The sequence below is a fragment of the Ranitomeya variabilis genome, chromosome 6 (genome assembly GCF_051348905.1).
Source record: "Ranitomeya variabilis isolate aRanVar5 chromosome 6, aRanVar5.hap1, whole genome shotgun sequence".
In the NCBI taxonomy this organism is placed as follows: domain Eukaryota; kingdom Metazoa; phylum Chordata; class Amphibia; order Anura; family Dendrobatidae; genus Ranitomeya; species Ranitomeya variabilis.
Window position 1 is genome coordinate 117,890,882 of NC_135237.1, and position 22,037 is coordinate 117,912,918.

General features: G+C 48.6%; 1 protein-coding gene across 5 annotated transcripts in view; it reads right to left on the bottom strand.

Moving 5' to 3' along the window:
• Nucleotides 1-13,951, bottom strand: part of SLC4A7 (solute carrier family 4 member 7) — a 136,445-nt gene extending 122,494 nt beyond the window's left edge. For 3 of the 5 annotated variants that reach the window (XM_077268939.1, XM_077268936.1, XM_077268944.1), the window contains exon 1: nt 13,349-13,951. In XM_077268939.1, the coding sequence (XP_077125054.1) occupies nt 13,349-13,591 (243 nt within the window). In that variant the 5' untranslated portion in view covers nt 13,592-13,951. The remainder of the gene's footprint in view (nt 1-13,348) is intronic. The other 2 variants (XM_077268937.1, XM_077268940.1) reach the window with 2 other exon arrangements.
• Between the last annotated feature and the right edge of the window lie 8,086 nt (nt 13,952-22,037).

Here is a 22,037-nt window from a genome sequence, read left to right on the forward strand (position 1 = left end):
CGAAGCCCTCGATCCTCCAGGAAAAAATCCCAAAATAATAAACCAAATCCATACTCCCTGTCCGCAGAATCCATAAAACGAGTGTCCCACGCCGATCGGCTGCTCTCCGGCGATACACTGCCAGGAGCGAAGCTCCTAGCAGTGTATCGCGTACTGTCCCGGAGCTCAATGACTCCGGCGTCTCGGTTAACAGCAGTACAGCTGCGTTGAACTTTCCCACGCAGCACTGCCGTTAAGCGAGAGTGCCGGGGTCAATGACCGCCGGTAAACTCGCTCGCGCATGCGCAGTGACACACCGACAGGAACTATGGCTCCTGTCAGTGTGTTGCTGCATCCGTGGAGAGCAGACATATCTCTGGATGTGTCTGTTCTCCATGGAAAATCTTCGTGGGATACGTGGCACTTAAATACGTGGCACTTAAATACGTGACACGTGTCACTTATACGTGATACGTGTCACTTAAATACGTGACACGTGTCACTTATACGTGATACGTGTCACTTAAATACATGATACGTGTCACTTAAATACGTGGCACTTAAATACGTGGCACTGAAATACGTGATACGTGGCACGTGGCACTTAAATACGTGGCACTGAGATACGTGGCACGTGGCACTTAAATACGTGGCACGTGGCACTAAAATACGTGGCACGTGGCACTGAAATACGTGGCACGTGGCACTGAAATACGTGGCACGTGGCACTTAAATATGTGGCACGTGGCACTAAAATACGTGGCACGTGGCACTTAAATACGTGGCACTGAGATACGTGGCACGTGGCACTGAAATACGTGGCACGTGGCACTGAGATACGTGGCACGTGGCACTGAAATACGTGGCACGTGGCACTGAAATATGTGGCACGTGGCACTTAAATACGTGGCACGTGGCACTGAAATACGTGGCACGTGGCACTTAAATATGTGGCACGTGGCACTTAAATACGTGGCACGTGGCACTACAATACGTGGCACGTGGCACTTAAATACGTGGCACGTGGCACTGAGATACGTGGCACGTGGCACTTAAATACGTGGCACGTGGCACTAAAATACGTGGCACGTGGCACTGAAATATGTGGCACGTGGCACTTAAATACGTGGCACTGAAATACGTGGCACTTAGGCTATGTTCACATTTGCGTTGTGCGCCGCAGCGTCGGCGCCGCAACACACAACGCAAAGTAAAACGCAGCAAAACGCATGCACAACGCTGCGTTTTGCGCCGCATGCGTCCTTTTTTTGATTGATTTTGGACGCAGCAAAAATGCAACTTGCTGCGTCCTCTGCGCCCGGATGCGTGCGCTGCAGTGACGCATGCGGCGCAAAACGCGGAGCGCTGTCATTCAAAACACGTCCACTCATTTTGGTGTTTAGTCCCAAAATGGAGGATGGAAGAAGAAAAGGGTTGGACAAGGAAATGACATCATTTCTTTTTTTTTTTTCCCCCACTGCAGTTAAAGCTTTATTTGTGTCAAACACAGACAATTTGCAGAGAAAACTGCATAAAAAAACGCACAAAAAACCGCACTAAAAAACGCACCAAAAACGCACCAAAAACGCACAAAAAACGCACCTGCGTTTTCTGCAGAGACCTGCAGATTCAGTCAGGAAAAAAAAAGGATGGAAATCCTGAACGTGTGAACATAGCCTAAAGCACGGTAAAAGTCAGGAACAATATCTTACAATGCCCAACAAACACGGTAATCCCAATCCACATAAGATGATCCTGCTTAACTTCTTTGTGACATTATTTTTAGACATAAAAATTGTCAGATGGTTAAACAAGGCCACGGGAGATGGCACACCTAAGATCACGGACCATGGCAGCACTATGGCAGATATGTACCTTGCGCTTCATTTCGGATTCATTAGAACTGGAAGGCACCGCTGACATCTAGGTAGCAGTGCCAGTAGTGTGTAGCCAATCATTCCGTTACCTAATGGATGTTTCGCGGATTGCGTGAACAGGAAATAATGCACCTTTGGGGCCATAGACAGTGCCAACTGTCCCAGAAGGCCTGGACTTTACAAATAAAATTTCTATTGAGCGGGTACCAGGATACTGCATCACTGGACAGAGGCAAAGGAGGCACAGGGAAGAGGCACGGGCGATGCTGGCCTAAAAGAACAGGAAGGAACAGCCAAGTGGCAAAACCATAAATAAATATGACCCTACACAAAATGCATATTCGTCAATATCCTCCCAAAAGGGCATCTCTAAACATTAACAGGTACCTAAATGTTGGCAAATAAACACTACAGGCAATAAAAGCATTGTGCCAGGATGCATTACTCAGCTAAGTGGCAGGGAATGGGGGGGGGGGGGAAGCACATTGACAGCAGGTAATACAGCATTGTAAAACAATAAAATATCTACAGGAGGGAGGCATTACAAAGGGTCAACCTCCTGTCCATTTGTATCTCCTTTGATGCTATCCAGCCTGAAGGAGGAAAAAAAAAAAAAAAACCCACACCACACCACACCGCCTTCTGATAACCTGCAGCTAAGAGCAATATGGGCAGCAGTCCGAAACTAGCGTCTCCCAATGCATCACAATGTTCCTAATATTTGCAGATCTAAAGTACTGTATGCAGTGGGGGGACGGGGTAGAAAAAAAATAAATAAATCAGGCATCTTACACCTTTTGGAACATGAGCATTTTTTCTTAAGATGCCCAAACACCTGGGATCTTATTCAGTCGGTGCCATCTCTGCCAGCCCCCATACACATGAACGCATGGCTGGGGAGGACAAAAACAAAAAAAACATCTTGTGCCTAAATGCAAACTGCCCAATCCTTGTCTCTTGTAACATCATCTGCTTCTGAGTAAATTAGTGGGTCCAGCAGCCTTTAATCCTAAAGTTATAGGGGGCTTTTTATATCCAGAGGCAGAAAACTAATACAGACCCGATCTGATACATCCATGCCTACCAGAAGTGCCATAGGGCAGTATGGATATACACACAGGACATTTGCAAAGTATTCCAGTATAAGGTCTGGTTCACGTACATGATTTTTATTAGCACATGCTCTATGCATGTTTTCACAGATAGAACACGTTCCCATTATAGCCCATAGGGCTGTTCAGTAGTCCGGGTCTACAGCATATAGTCTGGAATTTAAAAAAATAAATAAATCACCCACGCAAGTCAATGGGTCAATGTCAAACACAGATGGTATTCTAGCACTTTCCGTTTTTTCACCAACGTTCATAGGAGAAGCCTAAGAACGATCCATCAGGTTCTCTTTTTGCATAAGAGAACAAAGCTTGATAAAATGCTGATGCTAAAAATGGGCACAGTGAGCAAAAATATTGAGAATAATCAGATGAAACCCATTTAGAATTTCAGACATGCAGAAAAAAAAAAAATAATGATAAAAACACAGAACTGGAACTGACCTTAGTAACATAGATGACATTTTAAATCTCATTAACATGCAGTGGGAAATCTTGGCACAAAACCAGAACTGTGGTGAGGATAGTGTAATTGGATTTAAAGAGGATCTGGAGGATAAAGGTACCGTCACATTAAGCGACGCTGCAGCGATATCGACAACGATGCAGATCGCTGCAGCGTCGCTGTTTGGTCGCTGGTGAGCTGTCACACAGACAGCAGGGCCGCGCTTAGTAACCCGATGTTTACCCTGGTTACCAGTGTAAATGTAAAAAAAACCCAAACACTACATACTTACATTGCCGTGTCCCTCGCCTTCAGCTTCCCTGCACTGTGTAAGCGCCGGCCCTAAAGCAGAGCGGTGACGTCACCGCTGTGCTTTGCTTTACGGCAGGCACTGACACATTCAGTGCAGGAAGCTCTGAGCAGCAGCGCGGACGCCGGGGGACGTGACACACATCAGAGGGTGAGTATGTAGTGTTTTTTTTTTACTTTTACAATGGTAACCAGGGTAAATATCGGGTTACTAAGCGCGGCCCTGCGCTTAGTAACCCGATATTTACCCTGGTTACCATTGTAAAACATTGCTGGCATCGTTGCTTTTGCTGTCAAACACGACGATACACGCCGATCAAATAAAGTTCTGGACTTTCAGCAACGACCAGCGATATCACAGCAGGATCCTGATCGCTGCTGCGTGTCAAACACAACAATATCGCTATCCAGGACGCTGCAACGTCACGGATCGCTATCGTTGCAAAGTCGTTTACTGTGAAGTTACCTTTAAGGTACCGTCACACTAGGTACCGTTAAGGTACCGTTACACTAAACGACTTACCAACGATCACGACCAGCGATGCGATCGTTGGTAAGTCGTTGTGTGGTCGCTGGGGAGCTGTCACACAGACAGCTCTCTCCAGCGACCAACGATCAGGGGAACGACTTCGGCATCGTTGAAACTGTCTTCAACGATGCCGAAGTCCCCCTGCAGCAACCCGGGTAACCAGGGTAAACATCGGGTTACTAAGTGCAGGGCCACGCTTAGTAGCCCGATATTTACCCTGGTTACCATTGTAAAAGTAAAAAAAAAAAAAAAAAAAAAAAAAAAACACTACATACTCACCTTCTGATGTCTGTCACGTCCCCCGGCGTCCACAGGGTTACGCGCTGCTGCCGAGAGCTTCCTGCACTGACTGAATGTGTCAGCGCCGGCAGTAGCGGTGACGTCACCGCTGTGCTCTGCTTTACGGCCGGCCGGCGCTGACACATTCAGTGCAGGGAAGCCGCCGGCGGGTGACATGACAGACATCAGAAGGTGAGTATGTAGTGTTTTTTTTTTTTTACTTTTATAATGGTAACCAGGGTAAATATCGGGTTACTAAGCGCGGCCCTGCGCTTAAGGTACCTTCGCACTGAACTTAACAACGATAACGATAGCGATCCGTGACGTTGCAGCGTCCTGGATAGCGATATCGTTGTGTTTGACACGCAGCAGCGATCTGGATCCCGCTGTGATATCGCTGGTCGGAGCTAGAAGTCCAGAACTTTATTTGGTCGTCAGATCGGCGTGTATCGTTGTGTTTGACAGCAAAAGCAACGATGCCAGCAATGTTTTACAATGGTAAACCAGGGTAAATATCGGGTTACTAAGCGCAGGGCCGCACTTAGTAACCCGATATTTACCCTGGTTACCATTGTAAAAGTAAAAAAACAAACAGTACATACTCACCTTCTGATGTCTGTCACGTCCCCCGGCGTCCGCGCTGCTGCTCAGAGCTTCCTGCACTGAATGTGTCAGTGCCGGCCGTAAAGCAAAGCACAGCGGTGACGTCATCGCTCTGCTTTAGGGCCGGCTCTTACACAGTGCAGGGAAGCGGACGCGACAGACACCGGAATGTAAGTATGTAGTGGTTTTTTTTTTACATTTACACTGGTAACCAGGGTAAACATCGGGTTACTAAGCGCAGCCCTGCGCTTAGTAACCCGATGTTTACCCTGGTTACCCGGGGACCTCAGCATCGTTGGTCGCTGGAGAGCTGTGTGACAGCTCTCCAGCGACCACACAACGACGAAACAGCGACGCTGCAGCGATCGGCATCGTTGTCTATATCGCTGCAGCATCGCTTAATGTGACGGTACCTTTAGTAACCCCATATTTACCCTGGTTACAAGTGAACACATCGCTGGATCGGTGTCACACACACCGATCCAGCGATGACAGCGGGTAATCAGCGACGAAATAAAGTTCTGGACTTCTAGCTCCGACCAGCGTTATCACAGCGGGATCCAGATCGCTGCTGCGTGTCAAACACAACGAGATCGCTATCCAGGACGCTGCAACGTCACGGATCGTCGTCGTTCTCGCTGCAAAGTCGCTTCTAAGTAAAAAAAAAAAAAAAAATGTACCCCCTCTGTCCTATAATCCACAGGAAAAGCTATCATGGCCAAATCCAAACTAAAAATTCATTGACACCTTTTGAACAGAGGGAAAAAAAAGGCCATCATGGAGTGAGAGCTGGAAGGAGAATCTCGCCGGCGCTCCTGGCACAGCAGAATCTCGCCGGCGCTCCAGGCACAGCAGAATCTCGCCGGCGCTCCAGGCACAGCAGAATCTCGCCGGCACTCCAGGCACAGCAGAGCAGTGCAGCAGAGTGCAGGTGGACTTTGCTTAGCGCTGGCCTACGTTCTGACAGCCGGGGCTTTGTGCACTTGTCAGTCAATGCTCTGATATGTCCATGACATCCCGCATAGGTGATTTATTCCACTGGTACGTGTGCACACAGGGAGCGTACGCAGCAGATGTTGCAGAGTGAAAATCCACTGGGTATTACAGCAGCAGCGCTGGGGGATCAGCATTTAAGAAATGTCACGTACCTGCCAAGGCTATGATCCACATTGCAAAGTGACAAATGCTGTGGATTTCAAATCAGCATCATGTTAATTTCTGCCGTTAACGTCAGAGGGGATTTCACCCTCTACAGTGAAACGTGCGGCCATGACACACTCTTGAGCTGAGGGGTCCGCAGCAGACATATTAACATCTTTCTTTGCTTTGTAAAAATGGTTTAAATCTACAAGTAAATTCTTCATCAAAAATGGCTGCTGTTTTTTTTTTCCCCTCACAGCTCTTTTGTGTGGTCTTTCCTGCTGCTGCGGCATCACATCTTCTTCCCATAAAAAGCCCGCCAATCATCTTTTATGTGGAAATGTGTAAAACACCGCAACACTTGTATGTGAAATGTTCTACTGAAGTCTACTGGGGGAGGGGGTACATGCATGAAAAAAAGCAAACAAAACACAGGTTCGGTTAGGCCTCATTCAGATATCAGTTTTCCATGTACAGGATCTCTGCAAAAACCATGCAATCATTAGGCTATGCTCAGACGTTGCGTTTTTTATGCAATGACAGTAAGAAACTTGCCAAAAAAACACAACAGGTTTTGCTTACTTCTGATTGTGTTTTTTGCGGTGTTTATGACCTGGTACATTTGTCTCTTGGGCATTCTGATAAAGCTTAGTGCATCAAAAAAAATCTGATTCTATTTTATCAGATTTTGACACTAAAAACGCAGCAAAAACTGATACCTGCATTTTTGCAGCTTTTTTCACCCATTGAAAGCAATAGGTGGTGCAAACAATGCTGAAGGAAGTGACATGCTGCACTGTGCAAAAACCATGCAAAGCAAAAGTTCCTTAGAACAAAAAAAAAACAAAAAAAACAACATGTGTGCGTGAGATTTCTGAAGTCCCAGACTTTGCTGGTACTGTAAAACGCAGCTGCATTATTGCTGCGTTTTTTTAATGCAAATTTTCAAAGTGTAAACATAGCCTGAGGCTGTATGCCTACATTGCGGATTTCTGTGCGGATTTTTCCGCTCAGTTTTTGAAAAATCCGCAGGTAAAACGCACTGCGTTTTACCTGCGGATTTCCAGTGTTTGTGCGGATTTCCCCTGCGGATTTCTATTGAGGAACAGGTGTAAAACGCTGCGGAATCCGCACAAAGAATTGACATGCTGCGGAAAATAAACCGCAGCGTTTCCACGCTGTATTTCCCGCAGAATGGGGACTGCGGATTTGGTTTTCCATACGTTTACATGGTACTGTAAACTGCTCCGAATCCGCAACTTGTGCACATAGCCTTATAGACTATTGAGAGGAAAACGAAGAAACCTCCCTTGATCCAAATAAAATGGACGCCTTTTATTGAATAGTCCACAAGGACACAGAGTGTAGCTATGCTATACGTTTCATTATGATGGAAGAAGGATGTATGATACCTAGCATATCTGCACTGCCTTGTTCATATTGGTTGTTGATTATTCAATAAAGCCATCGATTATTTTGAACAGTGGGAGCTGGAGGTTTCCTGGTTTTCCTCCCATTACACACTGTGAGGTCTGTGCCCTCGGTGGTGAGTGAGCTGGACTTCTTCTCCATTACAGTCTATGGTGCTGTGCTCATGTCTGTGTTCTTGGACAAAGTGCCTGAAAAAAAAAAAAAAAAAAAACCACACAACACACACTGATGGGTGGGTGTTTGAGTTTATGGAGAGGGTTTCCAGGGGCGTAATGACTGGGCCCCTGAGGGAAGAGGGCTGGCCAATGCCTGTTTAAGTTGGATGCGCATTCAAGGACCCATATTCAGCCGAAATTTACTTTGGTGCAGGGATCTGAGGGGTCCCTGCACAGCAATACATGCCGCCAGCCAATCAGAGGCCAGCATGCAAGTTATCAGTGGCGCATAGCCACAACATCATGTCTCGCCCATAGCAGACACACCAAAGTCAGCTGCCAGCTTCTGCGCTGGCTACAGAAGAGGATGACACGTGTCATGGGAGCGGGGGAAAGTGAGAATAATGGTTTGGGGTCTTTTATGTTTTGGAGATCAGTAGCAGAACGCGAAACATTAGTTGTGATGAGAGAACGTGCTCGGATAAGGTCTTGTCCAACCATGCTCCGGTGCTAACCAAGTGTCTTCGGCGTGATCGAAAAACATGGTCAACTCCCTGCGGCTGCATGCGCTGCCACTGTCCAACAGCCTCATGGACTCATGAAAAAAAAAAAAATATATATATATATAATTTATTTTAACACGCCTTAGACTCTCGGTTAGCACCCAAGCACGCTGGTTTCACACCGTGTCCGAGCACGCCTGCTCCTCAGTAATTACAGGATGGGCCCAGATGGAGGACATTATTGCTGGATAGGGAACGGGGATAGTGTACCCGGTCATTAAGATTTAGAAGGACACAATGGCCCGTACATGTGACCTACACGCAGGTCCACAGTGTGTATCGGGGCCCATCAAACTCTAGACATGACACTGGTAATCTCCATTTACTTCTATGGGAGTCATGGAAAGTGTGTAGCTCAGCAGCACTCAGAGCTGGGTCGCCGTTATTCCTATTTGTAACCTGATTCTGAGGCCCAGGACACCCCACAACTGATGACCATTTTTGGGGTGCGGTGAGGCTGGTAGAGACCCTCCTACAACTGTGACCCACTCCAGCTAAGAACAAGATGGCACCGACAGCGCGGGCTTCTGTAGACGGGATCCCCACAGCTACTGAGCAGATTGGGAGACGTGACACTGTACAGACTACACAGCAGTGCCACTACTGCCGAGGGCGGCACACTGAGGGGGCAGCTGGAGGAGGAGCAACACTGAGGGGGCCGCAGGGGGAGGAGCAACACTGAGGAGGCAGCTGGAGGAGGAGCAACACTGAGGGGGCCGCAGGGGGAGGAGCAACACTGAGGGGGCCGGGCGGGGCGGCTCTTCCGTGTGACTCATTTCCACCAGAGATGAGACGCGCTGGCTGGAGTCACCGGTGATGAGGAAACCCCGCGCACACACACACGTGCTCCCCGCCGCCTGTGACGTGCAGCTGCCGAGCTCAGTGCAGACCAGCCCCGGGCACCAGTCCGCGGTTACGTGGCAGCTGTCTGCAGCAGAGCTGTGGTGTACCGGACGCCTCACATACACTGCTGTATCACACTGCCCACCATGGACCACGTGATGCCAGTATAGGGGGCCCACTACATGTACCAATGCGGTCCTGCCAGCAGCGGTACATCACTGCCCATGTACACTGGGGAACCCTCACTGGTGCCAGCCTGACACAGTATATAACATCTATATAAATGCTTGTACCATATGGCGCCAGCGTATGACATAATATACAGGTGATAAACACACTATGCCACTATACATTAATCGCAGATGTGCCATAGAGTGCCAACACAGAGTATAAACTAGCACCCGTGTTAGTGGCCACATGGCGCACATGTACCATGTCATGCCACCATACACACAACTATAATAAAATATGTACCATATAATGCCAGTATATTAGTGTTCGTGTACCCATGTACTAAGCAGCGTACCCATTTGTTACTGTACTCGTGTACCACAGTGCCCGTATTACTGTACCCATGTGCCCCTGTTACAATACCCTTGTGCCACACATTGCCCATGTTACTGTACCCATGTGCCACGCAGCACCCGTGTTACTGTACCTATTTGTTACAGTGCCCATATGCCCCTGTATCACAAAGTATTCATTTTACAGTACCACAGTGCCCCTGTTACTGTGCCCGTGTGGCAAGCAGCACCACTGTGTTACTGTACCCATGTGCCATGCAGCACCCCTATGTTACAGTGCCAGTGTGCCCCTGTTCCACACTGCCCATTTTATGGTACCCATGTACCACTCAGTGCCCGTGTTATAGTGCCCATGTGCCTCTCAGCACCCAGTGTTAATGTACCCATGTGATACTGTATCCATGTGCCTCTGTGTACCAAGCAGTGCCTGTGTTACTGTACCCGTGTGCGACGCAGCGCCCCTATGTTACAGTGCCCATTTACTACACAGCGCCTGTGTACCACAGTGCCCCTGTGTTACTGTGCCCCTGTGTACCATGCAGTGCCCATGTTACTGTACCCAAGTGCCTCTGTTACAGTGCCACGCAGCACCCATGTTAGGCTATGTGCACACGTTGCAGATTTACTGCGGATCCGCAGCGTTTTTTTCCCGAGCAGAAACGCTGCAGATCCGCAAAGTGATTTACAGTACAATGTACATCAATGGGAAAAAAGATGCTGTGCTAATGGTGCGGAAAAATCCGCATGGAAAACGCAGCAGATTGAAAGAAGGCGCAGGTCACTTCTTTTGTGCGGATCTGCAGCGTTTCTGCACCCTTCCATTATAGAAATCCACAGGGGTAAAAAACACATGAAATCCGCAACAAAAACGCATCAAATCTGCACCTTCGATTTCGGCCAGGATATGCAGATTTTGTGCAGAAAATTCTGCACCCAAATCTGCAACGTGTGCACATAACCTTACAGTGCCCACGTTACTGTACCCCATGTGCCACACAGCGCCCCTGTACCCATGTGCCACACAGCGCCCCTGTACCCATGTGCCACACAGCGCCCCTGTACCCATGTGCCACACAGCGCCCCTGTACCCCATGTGCCACACAGCGCCCCTGTACCCCATGTGCCACACAGCGCCCCTGTACCCATGTGCCACACAGCGCCCCTGTACCCATGTGCCACACAGCGCCCCTGTACCCATGTGCCACACAGCGCCCCTGTACCCATGTGCCACACAGCGCCCCTGTACCCATGTGCCACACAGCGCCCCTGTACCCATGTGCCACACAGCGCCCCTGTACATTTACAGTGCCCGTGTGCCACACTGCCCATTTTACGGTATCCATGTACCACAGTGCCCGTGTGCCACGCAGCGCCCCTGTACAGTTACAGTGCCCGTGTGCCCCTGTTCCACACTGCCCATTTTATGGTACCCATGTACCATACGGTGCCCATGTGCCTCGCAGCACCCGTTTTACTGTACCCGTGTGCCCCATACCACACAGGGCCCATGTAACAGTGCCTGTGTTACAGTGCCCCTGTGTTACTGTATCCGTGTGCCTATGTATACCACACAATGCCCTTTTTACTGTACCCGTGTGGCATGCAGCGCCCCTATGTTACAGTGCACGTGTGCCCCTGTACCACAGTGCCCATTTTACAGTAACCATGTACCATAGTACCCCTGTGTTAATGTGCCCGTGTACCACGCAGTGCCCATGTTACTGTACCCAAGTGCCTGTGATACAGTGCCCATGTGCCTCGCAGCACCCCTGTGTTACTGTACCTGTGTGCCTCTATGTTAGTGCCAGTGTGCCACGCAGCACCCGTTAGTGCCCGTGGCACACCACCCGTGTTACAGTGCCCGTGTGCCACAGTGCCCATGTTACTGTAGCCATGTATCACAGTGCCCATGTTACTGTAGCCATGCAGCACCCTTGTACAGTTAGTGCCCGTGTGACACGCAGCGCCCCTGTACAGCTAGTGCCCCTGTGTCACGCAGCGCCCGTGTTAGTGCCCGTGTGCCCCTATTCCACACTGCCCATGTTCCACGCAGCGCCCATGTGCCACGCAGCGCCCCTGTGTTACTGTACCTGTGTGCCTGTTAGTGCCCGTGTGCCGCGCAGCGCCCATGTTAGTGCCCGTGTGCCACAGTGCCCCTGTGCCACGCAGCGCCCGTGTTACAGTGCCCCTGTGCCACGCAGCGCCCGTGTGTTACAGTGCCCCTGTGCCACGCAGCGCCCGTGTGTTACAGTGCCCCTGTGCCACGCAGCGCCCCTGTGTTACAGTGCCCCTGTGCCACGCAGCGCCCCTGTGTTACAGTGCCCCTGTGCCACGCAGCGCCCCTGTGCCACGCAGCGCCCCTGTGTTACAGTGCCCCTGTGCCACGCAGCGCCCCTGAGTTACTGGACCCCTGTGCCACGCAGCGCCCCTGAGTTACTGGACCCCTGTGCCACGCAGCGCCCCTGAGTTACTGGACCCCTGTGCCACGCAGCGCCCCTGAGTTACTGGACCCCTGTGCCACGCAGCGCCCCTGAGTTACTGGACCCCTGTGCCACGCAGCGCCCCTGTGTTACTGGACCCCTGTGCCACGCAGCGCCCCTGTGTTACTGGACCCCTGTGCCACGCAGCGCCCCTGTGTTACTGGACCCCTGTGCCACGCAGCGCCCCTGTGTTACTGGACCCCTGTGCCACGCAGCGCCCCTGTGTTACTGGACCCCTGTGCCACGCAGCGCCCGTGTTACTGGACCCCTGTGCCACGCAGCGCCCGTGTTACTGGACCCCTGTGCCACGCAGCGCCCGTGTTACTGGACCCCTGTACCACGCAGCGCCCGTGTTACTGTACCCCTGTACCATCCAGTGCCCATGTTACTGTACCCCTGTACCACGCAGTGCCCCTGTTACTGTACCACGCAGTGCCCCTGTGTTACTGTACCCCTGTACCACGCAGTGCCCATGTTACTGTACCCCTGTACCACGCAGTGCCGATGTGTTACTGCACCCCTGTACCATCCAGTGCCCATGTTACTGCACCCCTGTACCATCCAGTGCCCATGTTACTGTACCCCTGTACCACACAGTGCCGATGTGTTACTGTACCCCTGTACCATGCAGTGCCCCTGTGTTACTGTACCCCTGTACCATGCAGTGCCCCGTGTTACTGTACCCCTGTACCAAGCAGTGCCCCTGTGTTACTGTACCCCTGTACCATGCAGTGCCCCGTGTTACTGTACCCCTGTACCATGCAGTGCCCCTGTGTTACTGTACCCCTGTACCATGCAGTGCCCCTGTGTTACTGTACCCCTGTACCATGCAGTGCCCCGTGTTACTGTACCCCTGTACCATGCAGTGCCCCTGTGTTACTGTACCCCTGTACCATGCAGTGCCCCGTGTTACTGTACCCCTGTACCATGCAGTGCCCCTGTGTTACTGTACCCCTGTACCATGCAGTGCCCCGTGTTACTGTACCCCTGTACCACGCAGTGCCCGTACACAGTGAGCACTTGGCAGGGCATGCGGTACCCCAGAGACCGGGGCAGCAGAGACAATGAGACGCGTCTGGTACCGTGGTGAGCAGCGGTCTCATCTGTTCCCCGGCGCGGTCCTCGTCCATGGCTCCCGGGATGATGAGCACTGGCCGGGAGCTGTACACGTGTCCCCGCCGGGCGCTCCCGGTGCTCACAACATGGGGTGTCCTCACACAATCCCCGGTTCGCTGTCGGGTCTTTATGTGAGCGCAGTGCCGTTGTGTCGGTCCTCCCTCTTCCGCCCCCCGTCCCGCCCACACTGTGTCTCCTGTCAGCTCCATTGGCCGGGCCTCCTCTCCCCGGTGTCGGCCTCCCTTCCCCCTCCGCGCTTTGTGCTTTCTCCCTTGAGGTTGCCTGCACTGACTGCTGATGGGGGGGGCGCCATCATTCTCCTGGCCGAGGTGACGGTACCATCCCGCCCGGTGTCAGTGAGCTGTCAGCGGTCCGGTGGCGCCTCATACACCGCAGCGCTGCACGCCCTCTGCGGCCACATGTGTCGCCAGTGGCATCTGTGAGCCCTTAGAGAGCCACCTATAGAGTCACTGTGAGGAGGAGGCAATGGTCTTATAGCCGCCGGCCTAGACACCAAATCACGGAAGATCTTAGCTCGGTTCCTAATATGATGTGATGCTGCTGCTCTCGGTCAGGCAGCACACAGACCTGTGACGGGCTTTGTTGGCCATCAGATTAATCATCTGATTGGCCACTAGATGTCAGCACAAGTCATAAATTCCAGAAAATAGTTTTACATTTCCAATTAAAGATCTTAAAGGGGTTGTCCAGGCCTGGGGCAGAGGTCTGCAGTCACTCTGTGTGGGCAGAGGTCTGCAGTCACTCTGTGTGGGCAGAGGTCTGCAGTCACTCTGTGTGTGGAGGCTGTGAGGACCCTGATGTCTGTAGTGGGCAGGTGTGTGACCACAAGTATGCAATTTGCATACCTGCGGTCACATGTCGACTAGACCAGCACATCCTTGATTAATGCAAGTGCATTGTGTCAAGTCAGACATGTCTACTTGGAATGTGGCCGAAAGCATATTTGCGGTCACGTGTCCTCCCGCTCCTGTCACGGGAGAATCCAGACGCTCACTACTTGCACTGTGAGGAGTCACAAGTCTGCAGTCACTTGACATATTAACACTTTTGTTTACAGCTTGTTGCCTAGGAGACCGACCACCACTGCTGTTTAGCTTGTTAAAGAACTGACATAAAGCTTGCCGGGATTAGGAGGTAATAGCATACTGAAGTGATCCTGTCTGGCACCAAAACAGAGCTTACAAGCTCAGTAGAGAAGAGTATGAAGGCACTGCGCATGTTCTAACAGCAGTGGTCGGTGTCCAAGAATCATAGAATGTTAGGCCGGTGTCACACCTAACGTATAAAAATACGGTCCGTTTTTTACGGCCGAGATACGCAGAAATGTTCCCTGAACAGTGATCCGTATTCAATGCGAGGATGTAATTTTTTTCTCCAAAAAGCATCCATGTGTCATCCATACGGCATCCATAAGGTGAGATTTTCTCGCCAGCTTGCAAAATGGACATATAATGCATCCATGGGCTCAAATATTCATGAAAACATATATACAGTATATATATACACACTGTATGTCAGTGAGACATATATATATATATATATATATATATATATATATATATATTTAATACAGGGCTAGAAAGCAGAAAAGCCCGTAATTCAATTGCCGGCTTTTGCTCTCTCCTTATCAAACCCGACAGGATATGAGACATGGTACATACAGGTAGAAAAACAGAATGCGGAGGGCACCTTCAAGTACAATAAGCTATAGGGATCTACCTGGAGCATGTCAAAAACAGTAATGCAAGAAACAAGAACAAGAGCACATGTAGAGCAAATAGATGAAGCTGCGACTCAAGGAGAAGTCATTATTATGGGGGACTTCAACTACCCTGAAATAGATTGGGGAACAGAAACCTGCAGTTCCAGCAAAGGTAATCGGTTTTTGACAACTATGAGAGACAATTACCTTTCACAGCTGGTTCAGGACCCAACAAGAAGGGGGGCACTGCTAGACCTAATATTAACCAACAGGCCAGACCGCATATTAAATATAAGAGTTGGGGGTCACTTGGGGAATAGTGATCACAAAATAATACGTTTTCATGTGTCCTTTAATAAGATGTGTAGTAGGGGGGTTACAAGGACACTAAACTTCCGGAGGGCAAATTTCCAACGGATGAGAGAGGATCTTGGTGCAATTAACTGGGACGATATCCTGAGACATAAAAATACACAAAGAAAATGGGAGACGTTTATTAGCATCCTGGATAGGACCTGTGCACAGTATATACCGTATGGGAATAAACATACTAGAAATAGGAGGAAACCAATATGGCTAAATAGAGCTGTAAGGGGCGCAATAAGGGACAAAAAGAAAGCATTTAGAGAATTAAAGGAAGTAGGTAGTGAGGAGGCATTAAATAAATACAGAAAATTAAATAAATTCTGTAAAAAGCAAATCAAGGCAGCAAAGATTGAGACAGAGAGACTCATTGCCAGAGAGAGTAAAAATAATCCCAAAATATTCTTTAACTACATAAATAGTAAGAAACTAAAAAATGATAGTGTTGGCCCCCTTAAAAATAGTCTGGGTGAAATGGTGGATGAGGATGAGGAAAAAGCCAATATGCTAAATGACTTTTTTTCATCAGTATTTACAAAAGAAAATCCCATGGCAGACAAAATGACTAGTGATAAAGATTCCCAATGAAAGGTTACCTGCTTAACCCAGCAGGAAGTACGGCGGCGTCTAAAAATAACTAAAATTGACAAATCTCCGGGCCCGGATGGGATACACCCCCGAGTACTGCAGGAATTAAGTACAGTCATTGATAGACCATTATTTTTAATCTTTAAAGAGTCCATAATAACAGGGTCTGTACCACAGGACTGGCGTATAGCAAATGTGGTGCTAATATTCAAAAAAGGGGCAAAAACTGAACTCGGAAATTATAGGCCAGTAAGTTTAACCTCTACTGTGGGTAAAATCCTGGAGGGCATTCTAAGGGATGCTATACTGGAGTATCTGAAGAGGAATAACCTCATGACCCAGTATCAGCACGGGTTTACTAGTAGGGACCATTCCTGTCAGACTAATTTGATCAGCTTCTATGAAGAGGTAAGTTCCAGACTGGACCAAGGGAACCCAGTAGACGTAGTGTATATGGACTTTTCCAAAGCTTTTGATACGGTGCCACACAAAAGGTTGTTACATAAAATGAGAATAATGGGGATAGGGGAAAATATGTGTAAGTGGATTGAGAGCTGGCTCAGGGATAGAAAACAAAGGGTGGTTATTAATGGAGCACACTCGGACTGGGTCGCGGTTAGCAGTGGGGTACCACAGGGGTCAGTATTAGGCCCTCTTTTTAACATATTTATTAATGACCTTGTAGGGGGCATTCAGAGTAGAATTTCAATATTTGCAGATGACACTAAACTCTGCAGGGTAATCAATACAGAGGAGGACAATTTTATATTACAGGATGATTTATGTAAACTAGAAGCTTGGGCTGATAAATGGCAAATGAGCTTTAATGGGGATAAATGTAAGGTCATGCACTTGGGTAGAAGTAATAAGATGTATAACTATGTGCTTAATTCTAAAACTCTGGGCAAAACCGTCAATGAAAAAGACCTGGGTGTATGGGTGGATGACAAACTCATATTCAGTGGCCAGTGTCAGGCAGCTGCTACAAAGGCAAATAAAATAATGGGATGCATTAAAAGAGGAATAAATGCTCATGAGGAGAACATAATTTTACCTCTATACAAGTCACTAGTTCGACCACACTTAGAATACTGTGCACAGTTCTGGTCTCCGGTGTATAAGAAAGACGTAGCTGAACTGGAGCGGGTGCAGAGAAGAGCGACCAAGGTTATTAGAGGACTGGGGGGGGGGTCTGCAATACCAAGATAGGTTATTACACTTGGGGCTATTTAGTTTGGAAAAACGAAGGCTAAGGGGTGATCTTATGTTAATGTATAAATATATGAGGGGACAGTACAAAGACCTTTCTGATGATCTTTTTAATCATAGACCGGTGACAGGGACAAGGGGGCATCCTCTACGTCTGGAGGAAAAAAGGTTTAAGCATAATAACAGACGCGGATTCTTTACTGTAAGAGCAGTGAGTGTTGTGAATTTGCTTTTTGCTCCCTCTAGTGGTTACTAGTTTTTTGACTCTGATTTTTCTGTCATTCCTTTTATCCGCACCTGGGTCGTTAGTTAGGGGTGTTGCTATATAAGCTCCCTGGACCTTCAGTTCAATGCCTGGCAACGTAGTTATCAGAGCTAGTCTGCTGTGCTCTTGTCTACTGATCCTGGTTCCAGTTATATCAGCTAAGTCTGCCTTTTGCTTTTTGCTATTTGTTTTGGTTTTGTATTTTTGTCCAGCTTGTTCCAAAACTATATCCTGACCTTTGCTGGAAGCTCTAGGGGGGCTGGTGTTCTCCCCCCGGACCGTTAGACGGTTCGGGGGTTCTTGAATTTCCAGTGTGGATTTTGATAGGGTTTTTGTTGACCATATAAGTTACCTTTTCTTTATTCTGCTATCAGTAAGCGGGCCTCTCTGTGCTAAACCTGGTTCATTTCTGTGTTTGTCATTTCCTCTTACCTCACCGTCATTATTTGTGGGGGGCTTCTATCCAGCTTTGGGGTCCCCTTCTCTGGAGGCAAGAAAGGTCTTTGTTTTCCTCTACTAGGGGTAGCTAGATTCTCCGGCTGGCGCGTGTCATCTAGAATCAACGTAGGAATGATCCCCGGCTACTTCTAGTGTTGGCGTTAGGAGTAGATATATGGTCAACCCAGTTACCACTGCCCTATGAGCTGGATTTTTGTATTCTGCAGACTTCCACGTTCCTCTGAGACCCTCGCCATTGGGGTCATAACAGTTTGCCAGGCCAGTATTAAATGTTTAATGCATTGCAGAAGAGGGATTATAAGAAAGAAGATTCTGAGTTTTTTTTTTTTTTTCTTCTTCCCCTTTACCTCAGAGTGGCTATGCTTGCTGCAGACATGAATGTCCAGACCTTGATTACAAGTGTGGACCAGCTGGCTACTCGTGTGCAGGGCATACAAGACTATGTTATCAGAAATCCTAGGTCAGAACCTAAAATACCGATTCCTGAACTGTTTTCCGGAGACAGGTTTAAGTTTAGGAATTTCGTGAATAATTGTAAATTGTTTTTGTCCCTGAGACCCTGTTCATCTGGAGATTCTGCTCAGCAAGTAAAAATTGTTATTTCGTTCTTACGGGGCAACCCTCAGGATTGGGCTTTTTCGCTGGCGCCAGGAGATCCGGCATTGGCTGATCTTGATGCGTTTTTTCTGGCGCTCGGTTTACTTTATGAGGAACCCAATCTTGAGATTCAGGCAGAAAAGGCCTTGCTGGCTATGTCTCAGGGGCAGGACGAGGCTGAAGTGTATTGCCAAAAATTTCGGAAATGGTCCGTGCTGACACATTGGAACGAGTGTGCACTGGCCGCTAATTTTAGAAATGGCCTTTCTGAAGCCATTAAGAATGTTATGGTGGGTTTTCCCATTCCCACAGGTCTGAATGATACTATGGCACTGGCTATTCAAATTGACCGGCGGTTGCGGGAGCGCAAAACCGCAAATTCCCTCATGGTGTTGTCTGAACAGACACCTAATTCGGTGCAATGTGATAGAAAAACCGCAAATTCCCTCATGGTGTTGTCTGAACAGACACCTGATTTAATGCAATGTGATAGAATCCTGACTAGAAATGAGCGGAAAATTCATAGACGCCGGAATGGCTTGTGCTACTACTGTGGTGATTCTACACATGTTATCTCAGCATGCTCTAAACGTATAGCTAAGGTTGTTAGTCCTGTCACCGTTGGTAATTTGCAACCTAAATTTATTTTGTCTGTAACTTTGATTTGCTCACTGTCATCTTATCCTGTCATGGCGTTTGTAGATTCAGGTGCTGCCCTGAGTCTCATGGATCTCTCATTTGCTAAGCGCTGTGGTTTTACTCTTGAACCATTAGAAAATCCTATTCCTCTTAGGGGTATTGATGCTACACCATTGGCTGCAAATAAACCGCAGTATTGGACACAGGTTACCATGTGCATGACTCCTGAACACCGCGAGGTGATACGTTTCCTGGTTTTACATAAAATGCATGATTTGGTTGTTTTAGGGCTGCCATGGTTACAGACCCATAATCCAGTCCTGGACTGGAAGGCTATGTCAGTCTCAAGTTGGGGCTGTCGTGGTATTCATGGGGATTCCCTGCCTGTGTCTATTGCTTCTTCTACGCCTTCGGAAGTTCCGGAGTATTTGTCTGATTATCAGGACGTCTTCAGTGAGTCTGAGTCCAGTGCACTGCCTCCTCATAGGGACTGTGACTGTGCTATAGATTTGATCCCAGGCAGTAAATTTCCTAAGGGAAGACTGTTTAATCTGTCGGTACCTGAACATACCGCTATGTGTTCATATATCAAGGAGTCTCTGGAGAAAGGACATATTCGTCCGTCTTCTTCCCCTCTTGGTGCGGGATTCTTTTTTGTGGCAAAAAAGGACGGATCTTTGAGACCTTGTATTGATTATCGGCTTTTAAATAAGATCACTGTCAAATTTCAGTATCCTTTACCGCTGTTGTCTGACTTGTTTGCCCGGATTAAGGGTGCCAAGTGGTTCACCAAGATAGACCTTCGTGGTGCGTACAACCTTGTGCGCATTAAGCAAGGTGATGAATGGAAAACCGCATTCAATACGCCCGAAGGTCATTTTGAGTACTTGGTGATGCCTTTTGGGCTCTCCAATGCGCCTTCAGTTTTTCAGTCCTTTATGCATGACATTTTCCGGAAGTATCTGGATAAATTTTTGATTGTTTATCTGGATGATATTTTGGTTTTTTCTGATAATTGGGATTCGCATGTGGAGCAGGTCAGGTTGGTCTTTAAAATTTTGCGTGAAAATTCTTTGTTTGTCAAGGGCTCAAAGTGTCTCTTTGGTGTACAGAAGGTTCCCTTTTTGGGGTTCATTTTTTCCCCTTCTGCTGTGGAGATGGACCCAGTCAAGGTCCGAGCTATTCATGATTGGACTCAGCCCTCGTCAGTTAAGAGTCTTCAGAAGTTCTTGGGCTTCGCTAACTTCTACCGTCGTTTTATCGCTAATTTTTCTAGCATTGTGAAACCTTTGACGGATATGACCAAGAAGGGCTCCGATGTAGCTAACTGGGCTCCTGCTGCCGTGGAGGCTTTCCAGGAGTTGAAACGCCGGTTTACTTCGGCGCCTGTTTTGTGCCAGCCTGACGTCTCACTTCCCTTTCAGGTTGAGGTGGATGCTTCGGAGATTGGGGCAGGGGCCGTTTTGTCGCAGAGAGGCCCTGGTTGCTCTGTTATGAAACCTTGTGCCTTTTTCTCTAGGAAGTTTTCGCCTGCCGAGCGAAATTATGATGTGGGCAATCGGGAGTTGTTGGCCATGAAATGGGCATTTGAGGAGTGGCGTCATTGGCTCGAGGGTGCTAAGCATCGTGTGGTGGTCTTGACTGATCACAAAAATCTGATGTATCTCGAGTCTGCTAAACGCCTTAATCCGAGACAGGCCCGCTGGTCATTGTTTTTCTCCCGCTTTGATTTTGTTGTCTCGTATTTACCTGGTTCAAAGAATGTGAAGGCCGATGCTCTTTCTAGGAGCTTTGTGCCTGATGCTCCTGGAGTCGCTGATCCTGTTGGTATTCTTAAAGATGGAGTTATCTTGTCAGCTATTTCTCCGGATCTGCGACGTGTGTTGCAGAGATTTCAGGCTGATAGGCCTGAGTCTTGTCCACCTGACAGACTGTTTGTCCCGGATAAGTGGACCAGCAGAGTCATTTCCGAGGTTCATTCCTCGGTGTTGGCAGGTCACCCGGGAATTTTTGGCACCAGAGATCTGGTGGCCAGGTCCTTTTGGTGGCCTTCCTTGTCAAGGGATGTGCGGTCATTTGTGCAGTCCTGTGGGACTTGTGCTCGAGCTAAGCCTTGCTGTTCTCGTGCCAGCGGTTTGCTCTTGCCCTTGCCTGTCCCGAAGAGACCTTGGACACATATCTCCATGGATTTCATTTCTGATCTTCCGCTATCTCAGGGCATGTCCGTTATCTGGGTGATATGTGATCGCTTCTCCAAGATGGTCCATTTGGTTCCTTTGCCTAAGCTGCCTTCCTCTTCCGATCTGGTTCCTGTGTTTTTCCAGAACGTGGTTCGTTTGCACGGCATCCCTGAGAATATTGTGTCTGACAGAGGATCCCAGTTCGTTTCCAGGTTCTGGCGATCCTTTTGTAGTAGGATGGGCATTGATTTGTCGTTTTCGTCTGCTTTCCATCCTCAGACTAATGGACAGACGGAGCGAACCAATCAGACTTTGGAGGCTTATTTGAGGTGTTTTGTCTCTGCTGATCAGGACGATTGGGTGACATTCTTGCCGTTGGCTGAGTTTGCCCTTAATAATCGGGCTAGTTCCGCCACCTTGGTTTCACCTTTTTTCTGCAACTCTGGTTTCCATCCTCGCTTTTCTTCGGGTCATGTGGAGCCTTCTGACTGTCCTGGGGTGGATTCTGTGGTGGATAGGTTGCAGCAGATCTGGAATCATGTGGTGGACAACTTGAAGTTGTCACAGGAGAAGGCTCAGCGCTTTGCCAACCGCCGCCGCGGTGTGGGTCCCCGACTACGCGTTGGGGATTT